The sequence below is a fragment of the Sinocyclocheilus rhinocerous genome, unplaced genomic scaffold (assembly GCF_001515625.1).
Source record: "Sinocyclocheilus rhinocerous isolate Xijiao unplaced genomic scaffold, SAMN03320098_v1.1 scaffold5487, whole genome shotgun sequence".
In the NCBI taxonomy this organism is placed as follows: Eukaryota; Metazoa; Chordata; class Actinopteri; order Cypriniformes; family Cyprinidae; genus Sinocyclocheilus; species Sinocyclocheilus rhinocerous.
The window spans coordinates 36,359-49,117 of NW_015633463.1; the positions used below are offsets into that span (position 1 = coordinate 36,359).

The window sequence follows — 12,759 nt, forward strand, 5'->3', positions numbered from 1 at the left end:
ACACAAAATAATGTTCTTATTAGCAGCATCATATGACCCCTTTAAAAGTTTGGGGTCAGTAAAAGTTTTTTTGTTTTTTTTTGTTTTAAGAAATTATTAGTTTTATTCAGCAAGGACGCAATAAATTGTTTAAAAGTGACAGTAAAAATGTAAATACATGCTGTTCTTTTGAACTTTCTATTCATTTGTGAATCCTGACCAGAAATGTTTCTTGAGCATCAAATCAGCGTATTAGAATGATTTCTGAAGGATCTAGGCACTGGGACTGGGGTAATGATGCTGAAAATTCAGCTTTGATCACAGCAATAAATTAAATTTCTAAACATGTTCACATAGAAAACAGATATTTTGAATTTTAATAATATTTCACAATTTTTACTGTATTTTTGATCAAATAAATGCAGTCTTGGTGAGCAGAAGAGACTTCTTTCACAGAGGTTTGCTCTGTTGTTCAGGAACACTCTGCAGCTCTCTCGGAAGCTGAAGGATCAGGTGATGGAAGCTCAAGCGTGTTACAGTCTGGGAAACACGTACACGCTGCTGCAGGAGTATGAACGTGCCATAGACTATCACCTCAAACACCTGCTCATCGCTCAGGAGCTCAATGACAGGTGTGAACCATGAAAGCACACAAACACAGACTCACCTTCACATCAGCGCGACTCTTAACTAGTAACGTGTTCTGTGGGTCTGGTAGGGTCGGGGAGGGCCGGGCCTGCTGGAGTCTGGGCAACGCTTACGTGTCATTGGGAAACCACCGTCAGGCTCTGCACTACACCCGGAAACACCTGGACATCTCCAGAGAGGTGAGGCCAGACTGATTCCACGTCCAGCAGCGGCTCTCCTGCTTTGCTTGTGTGTAACTGTGTGCTTTGCTTTCTCAGATCGGGGACAGGAACGGAGAGCTGACCGCCAGGATGAATGTGGAGGAGCTGATAGAGGCTCTCGGTGTGAAGGAGGCCGATCTCTCGCCATCTGAATCTGAGTTTGAAGTGCAGGGTAACAGACTCTCGGATGATTCGTATCTGTAGATGACAAGTACACACACCATATAAAACACTTCACCCGTCCTGCAGTATACAGGGATTAAAGTTCCGTCGCTACGACGGATTTCCGTCAGTTCATAAAGACAGTCACTTGCTTCATTCCTGAATGATTCAGCCGTTCGAACGAATCAATTGAATGAATGATTCGGTCATAAAATCAATGACTTGACGCCACCTGCTGGCGGATTTAGTTTCATTTTTAGCGTATAATTTCAGTTACCAATCATATGAAATTAGTATTAATAAATTAATTTGTACTACAGAGGTGGCACAGAAGAACACAAAAGTGGCTTGTAGGTACATTTTCAGACGTTTAATGAGGCTCAGAGGTACCATGAGTGCAATTAAATTAATAAATTCATGTGGAGATTAATGTTTTAAATATAAAATTTTGAATACAGAGATATGATTCAAATAACTGAAATTATATGCTAAAAATGAAACTAAATCCGCCAGCAGGTGGCGGCAAGTCACTGATTTTTATGACTGAATCATTCATTCAATTGATTCATTCAAACGGCTGAATCATTCAGGAATGAAGCAAGTTGACTGTCTTTATGAACTGACGGAAATCCGTCGTAGCGACGGAACTTTAATCCCTGAGTATACACATAGCAAAACTACTAAAACTTAAACTAAAATTAAAATGAAACCAAGAAATAAAAATAAAATCAATAAAATAAAATAAAATTCAAAATAAAAACTATAATAGTATCTCAATACTAAAAGAAGACTGTGGTGGGGCTAGTGTGGAAGCTTGTTTCCGCCACTAAATAAAAAATAAAAAAAGGTCATTGCAAATTTTTATTTCACAATTCTGACTTTTCTCTCACAGTTGTGTGATATAAATTCACAATTCTAGCTTTTTTCTCAGAATTGTGAGTTTATATCTCGCAATTGAGTTTATAATGCAATTGCGATTTATAAAGTCAGAATTGTGAGATAAACTCAACAGTCAAGTCTTTTCTTTTTTCCCCCTCAGAACTGAACTTTACGTCTAACAATTCTGAGAATTTACGAGATATAAATTCGCAATTGTGAGAAAAAAGTAAGAATCGCGAGATACAAAAGTCGCAGTTACCTTTTTTTAAAATTTTTTATTCAGTGGCAGAAACACGCTTCCATAGTAACACTATATGGTCTTTTCCCAATGGAAACCTGCTCATTTTTTATATCAATTTTAAAAGAATGCTTTTGTTTGAAATAAGACATACTGAAACAGAGCTTTTCAGAGACGTTTAAAGAGTCAGTCAATGCAGAAACACAAAACAATTCATAAATAGCAAAACTGTGAAAGCTAACATACGGCAATATCTAACCATTTTTTAGACTAACAGCAATTATAATGAATGATTTGGGTAAAATTTCAAGTTGCCCCAATATAAAAGTGAGAACTTGCCCCGACCTGACAGTAGTGTTCAACCCTTCAATTCAGATTTCATTATATAGTGGCTCCTGACTTTGTGCATGTCTGTATGATTTCACTGTTTACTTGTTACACAACACATTATAATATTCTAATAATTATTATAATTGTCATCAACTTTTACTTGTTTTCTGCAACAGGAGCCAGACCCAAGTTCACCAAGAAGAACAGCATGGACAGTGTTGACCTGTGGAAATACAGCTCTGAAAAGGTGCTCACATGCTCAACATCTAATTGGGTGACCAGGATTTTGCCATGCAGGATGTGAACCTGAATCAAAATCTTTTTTAGTCTTTGAACAAAATGGCGGGAAAAGAATCATGGTGCGACATTGAGCAGATCTAAATTTAATGCTGCAGTCAACACTTTTATTCGCGACAGCCGTAATGGATTTAGTTTAACTGTACTGCAGCATTTTTGTACACGTGTGTTGCCATAGTTTCTACAAGGATATTACGTCATTGATAGGCGACAATGAATGGGACGAGCCATTATTTAAAATCGGAATTTCTCTGGATTTACACATCCTTGGGAACTTTTGGGATAACGTAAGTAGACAACTGCATGAAATATATAACACTGTGCAAGTGGTTTTTGGATATTTTATTACGAAAATCTTACATATTGTGCCTTTAATGTCCACATCAAAATGTACTCTCATCCAGGAGCATTTCCCGCTGGGCAGAATCATGGATGTGCAGAAACACAGACGTGTTGCTTTACTGTAACTGTACATGCTGATGTGAGGCTAATGTGATCTTGATGTGACGTGATGCTGCTGTGATATGAGGCTGATGTGTATCTGATGTGATGGTGATGTAGAGTTGCAAAGGGGTGGGATATTCCCAGAAACGTTCCAAAAGTTTCTGAAAAATCCTGATATTTTCTGAAACTTTCCAAAAAATCATGGAAAGTTTCCAAATTTTCCAAAAAGCTTTGGACATTTTCCGCCTCTTTGCTGCTGTGATGCTGATGTGATGCTGCTGTGATGCTGATGTGTGCGGCAGAATGAAGATGCTCCATATGTTGATGGTGTTTCAAGGAGGTCGAGGAACCAGCTGTCTAAGTCGAGCAGAAGCAAAAGTTACGCGGATAGTGAGTCGTCAGATGAAAGACAGTGGCTCGACTCGCCTGTGGACACGGATGACATCACTGTTGACGTCACACCTCCAGTGAGTATCTATCTATCTATCTATCTATCTATCTATCCATCCATCCATCCATCCATCCATTTGTGTATACCCATCTATCTATCTATCTATCTATCTATCTATCTGTGTATAACCGTCTATCTATCTATCTATCTATCTATCTATCTATTTGTCTGTCTATTTATCTGTCTACCCATCTATCTACAGTATATTAGATATATACTGCTTAGGTGAGTTGAAAGTTGCTGTGTATACCCATCTATCTATCTATCTATCTGTGTATACCCGTCTATCTATCTATCTATCTATCTATCTATCTATCTATTTGTCTGTCTATTTATCTGTCTACCCATCTATCTACAGTATATTAGATATATACTGCTTAGGTGAGTTGAAAGTTGCTAGCACAGCAGTGTTTTAATGAGATGAATAATTTTTTTTGGTGACAGTAATAGTACAGTGTAAGTGTGCAGATGTATCTGTCTGCAGGGTGTTAATTCAATCTATGCTTTAAAGTGCTACACTAAAGGTTTCACTTGATAGCCATGGCTTTCTGTGTTCCTCTCTTAATCAATACACACCAGCTGCGCGGCTGCTAATGCATCCGTGTGCATGTGACTTTCCCAGAGGATGAGGAATATATGAAAATATTTCAGTGTGCATCATTTCCTGCTTCCTGTTCATGATTATCAACTTACGTTACACAACTCCCTTTGCTTAATTCAAAAACAAAAAAGTATATATATATATATATATTTACATTTAGTCATTTAGCAGACACTTTTATCGAAAGCGACTTATAAGTTAAATTTCAGTACATTGTTTCAGATGACAGATACAGTATATAGATTAAGACTACTATTTAGATTGTATTGTAGCTGCTTGATTCTTTGGTTTCTTCAGAATTAAAGCTTCTTCATATATTATGCAATTTAATTCCTCCCCCAACATCTTTACAACACAAAAGCAGTAATTTTGCAGAGTGTGATCAATTGTGTCACGTGTGATTATCACTAATTTTAGGATAATTTTTTTAACACATTTTAGGCTCATTTTTGACATGGGTGTGCAAAAAAAGACCCCAGTCCTTGACCTTCGACACACATACACACACACGGAGTCGGCGGGTGTTTTAGGGTTTATGTGCACGACCAAATGCTGTAACAGGGGTCAGGGGTTTCTATGGAAACCGTGATTATGTTATTTGGACAAAGACCTTTCACGGTCCATCCACTCGCGCTCTCTCTCCGTATCTCACCCTCCGTGTAACTGAATTATTGAAGTAAATGCACGAGCAGCTGTGATTGCTGAACAGAGACAGACAAGCAGTGACGGGAAGGTGTAGCAGAGACCAGACGCTGACGGATGACAGACATACAGGCTGAAGAATGTGAGGATTTCCTGTGCATGATTTGCATATATTTGTATGTGATTGTGTGTTTTAGCAGTCTGTAGTAGTCTTAACAGTCGCTGTTCATTAATGACCCTAAATCCACCCTCCCTCCCCCCGACCGTTCCACAATCAAAGCCAAATTAATGAGTTGTTTTCCCACAGTGAGACACAAAGATGGACAGAGAGAGTTGCACACTGATGGAATAGAGAGAGATGCGTCTATGATTGGATGATCGGGCTGTGGATTAATTAATCACACCATAAGTATATATTTATCATAATATCAGATCTGCTGGCTTTGTATTGCGTTGCATTGTAAGATTGTGCTGTCAGGACACTTGAGCCTGAACTTGGTCTGGTGTTGCTCGATGAGTTGGGATGTGATGATTAAGCTTTGTCATCATAGGATATAGTGGTTGAATGTTCTTAGTATGCATGCTGATACAGGACAGCGGCTGTCATGGTGGAATGTGCCGTTATATGCGTCTGGTTTGTGGAAGTGTTGAACAGGGTTGGGTCGCTCCGCAGGCTCATTTCACGCTGTTATTGACTGATCCCAGTTCACCGAATCAAACATCAGCTTTTGTATTTTTAAGGTGACATTCAAATGAAGATGACTGAGATGTGTGTTAATGCATTTTATTCAGTATATTTAAACCACTGTTTGATTTTTGTAGATCTGTAGGTTTGAGTGTTTTGGTCTTGGTTTCTGTACCCTGCGCTGTGGAGAGTGTTTAAGTGTGTGTGTGTGACCACTGAAAGGTCATCGTGACACACACACACACACACACAGGGCTGTGGAGATGTAGATAAGAGCTCACATGAGCATTCACAAGTCAGGACAGATACACCAACACATGTCCAAGGAACCCGAATTTCATTACGCTCTGTTAATACTGCATTGTCACTAATATGGTTGGGTGAATATCACTAAATGTGTCACATTACATTGTAGTGTAATGTGATTCAGGGTCTTTTTTTCATTCAAGGTTTAAAGGTTGTAAGAGCGATGGATGAATTTTAAAATGATAAATATTACATTATCTTTTAAATGTTGCACACTGATGTGATGCTGTGAATGGAACCGGTCTGATTACTGTTTCGGCTGGGTTTGTTTACAGCTGACTTTGTAATGATAAGCAATGAGCTGATGTTCTGCTGTGTGTTTTCTGCAGAAACTGGCTCGTGACGCGTCAGATGAGGACTGCTTCTTTGACCTGTTGAGTAAGTTTCAGAGCAGCCGTATGGATGACCAGCGCTGTCAGCTGGATGAGCCGTCCAATGGAGAGAACGCAGGAGGAGCGGATCGAAACACACTCAATGACATGATCGGTCAGTCACAATGTAAGATCGCACAGAATCTGCTGAAGTTTCACTAGTCCTTAAAGGAAAAGAGATTATTACTCGCCTCATGTGGTTTCAAACCCGTAAGAATTTGGAGATATTTTGATGAATGTTAACACTGCTTTATTTGCATACAGTGAAAGCAGTATATTTATGATGCAAACACTTTACAATAAGGTTGCATTTGCTAACATTAGAAGTATTTTTCATTGTTAATGTTAACTAATGCAGTTAGCTAAAGCATTTCTTAATTATTTTCAATATTTATTCATACGTACATTTTAAAAAGCAACTCAAAGGTTGAGTCTGTTTATATTATCTATTAATGGACCTAAACTAACATGAGCTCACAATAAACAGTTATATTTTTATTAACTTACATTAACAAAGATTAATAAATGCAGTAACAATTATATTGGTCATTGTTAGTTAATGCATTAACTAATGTCAAGAGTCAATATTTTAAATACATTTTTATCTTGCATTTTCTGCTTTCATTTTAAATTTAGTTAAAGTTTTAGTAATTTTGTAATATTAAAGTCATATTATTTTTTTTATAATGTACTACGTTTAATACTTTTTTTAAAAATTGCATCAAATGCATTTGCATTTTCTAATTCGCATGAAAAAGAGTTCAGTCAGGATCACTTTTGACCAAAGATTTGACGAAGCTCATCATCAGTGTGAAATGATCACAGATTAAAATCATAAAGGTTGAGTTGTTTGTGTTGTTTCTCAGATGCCAGTCTGCTGACGTCTCCTCAGACCGAAGAACTGTTCGATTTGATCGCCAGCTCTCAGAGCCGCCGTCTGGACGATCAGAGGGTGAGCGTCAGTAACCTGCCCGGACTCAGAATTACCCACAATAACCTGGGCCACCTGTGTGGAGAGAACGACCCTCAGGAGCCCAGCGATGACTTCTTCAACATGCTCATAAAGTGCCAGGTGATACAGAGAGCCTTCAATCAGACGCAGACGCGTTGAGACTAAACATGTCTGGTGTGTTTTATCTCACAGTGACGCTAGTTCTGTTCTAAACTCTAGTGAGCTGCTTAGAAACATCTCTCTATTGCCCTGTCCACACGAACGTGGTTATTTTTAAAACCGCAGCTTTTTCGATGCGGTTTGGCCGTTCGTCCACACGCAAAGGCAGCACCAGGTCACTGAAACCGAACATTTTTGAAAACGCCTGCCAGGGTGAATATTTTCAAAAACTCCGGTTGCAGTGTTATCGTTTAGACAGCGAAACCGGAGTTTTTGGCTTGTGACGTCGGAGCATGCACCGTTATCTCCGCATACTGGAAACTTTTTCAGGCTTCTGATTGGCCAACATAGCTTTACGGTTGAGATTATATCGCCACCTGTTGGTTTGGCATGTTCTTGACAATGCTTCATAGCATGCGTTTGCATTTTCATGTGGACTGAGATTTTTTTTTAAATGGAAGAAGGAAAAAACTTATAAAAAAAAGTTAACATAACTTTTATAAAAAATACCCGTGTATGTGTGGACATGGCCTATATTATGAGCGTGCTCCCAAGGCTATGAACTAAAACTGTTTAAAATTGTTGGATTGAAGCAAAAAAATATGCTTGAAACAATACTTGAAAATTAACTGAACTGAAATAAAATAACTTTGTTGAAGTACTACACTTACTAAAACTAAAAAAAAAAAAAAAAAAAAGTATGTTTTTGTTAAATGTTTAATGTACATTTTTGTAATTTTGTTTTGTGCTTTTGTCATTTAATTTTTTTTTATGTTTCTATTTAGCTTTATTTGTGTTTCAATTTAAGTTTTCAATTTAAACTTCATTTATCACTTCAACATATTTTATTTCAATTGGTTGCCAAGGCAGCATTTCTAATTTAAGTTGAAGTTGTACAATTTCTAAAACTAAAACTGAAATAAAATAAAGCTATATATATATATATATATAAAAATCTGGAAATAGAAAAATAAAAGCTAATTCAAAATATAAATAATATTAAAATAATATGAAAAATGACAAAAAAAAGACTAACATTTTAAATGAAAACTGCAAATAGGAAAATAAAAGCTAATTCAAAACATTAATAAATACTATAATAGTATATAAATAATATTAATATAATAGTACATAAATAACTTCATATACTTAAAGCAAAATCAAAGAATGAATGGGTGTCGCATCATTTTGAATTAGCCAAAATGAAATTCATTTGGAGTTTGTCTTGGTGGTTTAAAGCAGCTTGCCAGCACAAACCTTCCGGAAAACATGTTAAGTTGTGAAAGATGTAAAGTTAATGGCATCACTGTTTCTGGTTATTTACTTCCCAGCACTGCTTGTGTGTAAATAGTTCAATAAAAAGAGCTCTATTCTACCTATCGAACTGACTGTTTCACTGTGCATGTGTTCAGTCATCCAGGATAGATGACCAGCGCTGCTCTCCTCCTGAAGGGGGTCCGCGGGCCCCAACTGTCCCAGACGAGGATTTCTTCAGCCTAATACAGAGAGTTCAGGCCAAACGAATGGACGAGCAACGCGTGCAGCTCCCATCTGATGAACAGGAGACAGACGAGGACGAGAGCCGGGGGTCGCAGACTCCTGAAGAAACCCGGGGCCAAATGACAAACAACGAGGACTGAATGAGAGAGGACGTTTCATGGGGAACGTTTTGGATGGACTCTTTCATGAGATGAAGAAATGTGCACAAAGAGACGCATGTGAGACATGAAAACACAAGTGCCATCTCAGTATACGGGGCAGTTTTACGCCTCCTGTGCTTTACAGCCAATGATCCATGACGTTTGATAGAGTTTATATTGAATGGAGGAACAGACATTAGGGACGCAACTCTCTGGGCGAATTCACTAAGAATCAGTGATTGTGTTGTTCCTTTGCAAACACTGCCTGCACTGTTTTAGCACCTGATTAACAAAATAAATTTAACAAATGAGGTGCAAAAACATCTAAAAAATGTCTGCATCTGAACGTACAGCCAGTCATAACCATCTTTTCCATTTGATCATTTATGCATTTAGCAAATGCTTTTATCCAAAGTGACTTGCAGTGCAAAAGAGGAACAAAAGCAACAAACATCACATTATCTACATATTATAGATGCTGTTAATTTACTCATCCAAGATGTAGGTGTTTATTCATAAAATACAAGTCTACCGTCACTTTGAGAGTCAAAAAAAAAAGAAGCATATCAGGCAACACAAAATTAATACACGTGGCTCCTGTTGATATATTGAGGTCATATGAAGCGAAATTATTGGTCTGTGCAAGAAACTGAACATTATTTGCAACATTATTACCTGTAATCCACAGCCTCAGGCAAACGCTACAGAGTGATGTCCAGTTTGTGAACAAATCATTATTTTGAACCGTTTTTTTTAGTGAACTCGTTCAACCAGTTCACCAAATCAGACTGAACTGAAACAGTTCGCGGCTCTAGCAGCAAAGATCTAAAAGTTAGTGATGGCCGCTTTTAAAACACTGCTTCATGAAGCTTCGAAACCTTTGCGAATCAATTGTTTCGAAACGCGTATCGCGGTTCGGAGCGCGTATCAAAATGCCAAAGTCACGTGATTTCAGTAAACGAGGCTTCGTTACATCATAACTGTTTTGAAACGTTTCGAAATTTCAATAGTTCGTCTTAGGGGGGCGATCTCTGTGAACCCGTGAATCATGCGAGTTCACTGAGATCGCTCTGCTGCGGTGAACTACTGCATCAGTGTCTATGGTTATACGATCTCGGATCAGTTTGATCAATTTGTAGACATTTTGTATAATTAAAAGTATGAGTATTAGTTAATAGTCTCTTACTAGCCTGTTTAGACAAGCTCTCCATAAAACAAACAAAACAAGCCCTTGCAAATGAATAATAATTATTTTAAAGACGCATATTTTACAGACACTTAATTTTTAATAGTATTTTATTATTTTGATTGCATTTAATATATTATACTTTTAAGAAAGCATTTTCATTGGGTTCGTAAAAGCTGTTTTATGCATGTTTTTGCCTGTGTTTTTGTTGCATTTACACACTTTTGACCAGCAGGCGTCACCAGCGTGTGGTGTTTCGAGCGCTTCAAAACAGTGAATCATTTTGCGAAGCAATTGGTTCAGTTGATTCGAAGCTTCGAAATGGTTCGTTTCTCGCATCACTACTAAAAGTTACTCAATCAAAACTCACTTCGGATGCCTGACAGTCACTCCGACCGGAAATTAGTGATGGGAAGTTCGGATCATTTTACCGACTCGGACCTTTGAGTCTCGTTCAGCAAAATGAACGAATCTTTTTTCGAGTCATTTCATTCATTTTAGCAAAATATAATTAAAATGTTACGTGTTACTTCCCTAACACGTCTACTACTTACGCAAACGTTGATAACACTACAAGCAATACAAAACTATAATGCTATAAGAAACAGAAAAGATTAATTAATTGTTTACCTGGGTCTTCAGTCTATGATTAGCTCACCTCACCTCATCTGACAAGTCTTCGTGTTTGAGTCGTTCGTTCATTACGTGGCAGCCCCATAAACTTAACCTATGCAGTCTGAGCCGGAAAGAGAGTTGATTAGTTCATCTCTCGAGTCTTCGGGTTTGAGTCATTCGTTCATCACTTGACAGTCCCATAAGCTTTAACCTATGCAGTCTGAGCCAGAAAGAGAATTCAAAATGAATGAATCGTTCAAGAACGACCCAACACTACTGGAAATGGGGCAAAATACTGGCGTGCATTGATACACGTCATTGACTTGGTTTTGCACTAATCAGTTGTTCCACAAGGTGGCAGCACTGGCCTGGGCCGGTGTTTCACAATAGAAAATGAAACTAATGGCTCGTTTCCACCAAGCGGTACCATTCACAACTACTGACAATGGAAACGGAAATAATTGCGTAATGTACTGTACTGAACCTCAGTGGAAATGAGCCATAAAGATACAGAACAACAACAACAACAACAGATGCCTGCATTGACAAGCGCTTGCGTAAGGGGGTTGATGAAGCTCTCTAGAGCACATGTGTCGACCACCTGCATTCGCGTTCACTTCAAATGAAGTATACTTTAAAAAGCTATGCGTTCAGTGCATGTGTACAAAAACTAAGGCTACGTCCACACGAAGCCAGAGCTTTCCCTATCCGATCTTTTTTCCCCCTCATCTCAAGAAATATCTGCATCCACACGAAACCGACACAAAACGATGTAGTATACATGCCAGACCAGCATGTGGCGCTAGAGGGTGCTTTTAGGTTTAAAATCAAATAAGTGATTAGCGAGTTTTCCATAACTGCCTCCAAATCACTGAAACGTGCAGTTTGGACTTTGATTGAATTGGTTTAGTTGTTCAATATTTTAGTCATTTGTGGCCGACTGAACAGCAGAGTAATGGCTCACTCACACTGATGGCAGTTTCATGTAGAAGGTTTAAAAAGTCATGTTGAAATGTAAATCTGCAGTATTTTGGAAGTAGAGCAATCTGAGAAAGTTTTTGAGGATTTTTTTTTCTTTATCGTAACACACAACATGCTGTAAAGGAGGGCATTGATATGGTGTGATGAAGTAAGCCAATTTGTCACGAATGCGTTCCCTCTGCCCTAGTCAGAAACTACACTTCCTAGCATCACCCCTGTCCTTCATCTGCACTCACTCGGCCATCACCAACACCTGTTCCCCATCATCACTCCAATAACGCCCTGCCTAAAAACACACACCACTAGCCATTTATTGTTTGGTCTCAACCAGGACTACAGACTCCTACCTGTGAGGAGTCCATTGTTGGATTGCCTTCTCCTACATTAACTTCAGTGATCACCTTCCACAAACTAACCTGTAACAGTGAGTGATATTTACCTGACATTAGTGGTGTGTGTACCCCGTCCTGTCTGTCTCCCTCCTGTGTGTGTCCAGTCCTACCATCAGTTCCTACAAAACACTGTCAAGTCTGTAAGACTTTTTAGTACCATTATTTACCTGCATTTTTCCATTTAACCACCTGTTCATAAATACCTGCAATAAATTCCTGTCTTCAGCCTTGTTCATACCCTGACAGAAAACCAGACCTACAAATGGCATGAACCCAGCAGTGTATTCGCCTAACCACCCCGCTGACCTGCTCCTCTCTTTCTCAAAAGATGGCCACCCTCTAGAAGACTATGTGGAGGAGTTCCTCAAGCTCTCCCATCTGCTGTCCTGGAGAGATGACACCCTGAAGACTGTCATCTTGAGTGGGTTGGATGATCCTCTCTTCCAACAATTACCAGCGGGAACTACCACCTGTACCCTGGAACGGTATTGCTGTGGCTGAGTGGTTACTCACTCACTGTAGGCGACTGAACAACAACATCAGGGCCACAAAGTCATAGCCATGGTCTTCAAGACACCATCTGCCTTGGAACTCCTCCCAA

The 12,759-nt window shown here is 38.7% G+C and overlaps 1 protein-coding gene across 4 annotated transcripts in view; it reads left to right on the top strand.

The window, feature by feature from the left end:
* LOC107744057 (G-protein-signaling modulator 1-like) overlaps positions 1-10,177 on the top strand; it is a 32,802-nt gene extending 22,625 nt beyond the window's left edge. For 3 of the 4 annotated variants that reach the window (XM_016557528.1, XM_016557526.1, XM_016557529.1), the window contains exons 7-14: positions 456-611; positions 698-806; positions 885-999; positions 2,613-2,683; positions 3,480-3,644; positions 6,192-6,360; positions 7,100-7,305; positions 8,757-10,177. In XM_016557528.1, the coding sequence (XP_016413014.1) occupies positions 456-611; positions 698-806; positions 885-999; positions 2,613-2,683; positions 3,480-3,644; positions 6,192-6,360; positions 7,100-7,305; positions 8,757-8,984 (1,219 nt within the window). In that variant the 3' untranslated portion in view covers positions 8,985-10,177. The remainder of the gene's footprint in view (positions 1-455; positions 612-697; positions 807-884; positions 1,000-2,612; positions 2,684-3,479; positions 3,645-6,191; positions 6,361-7,099; positions 7,306-8,756) is intronic. The other variant, XM_016557527.1, reaches the window with a different exon arrangement.
* Positions 10,178-12,759: the final 2,582 nt, after the last annotated feature.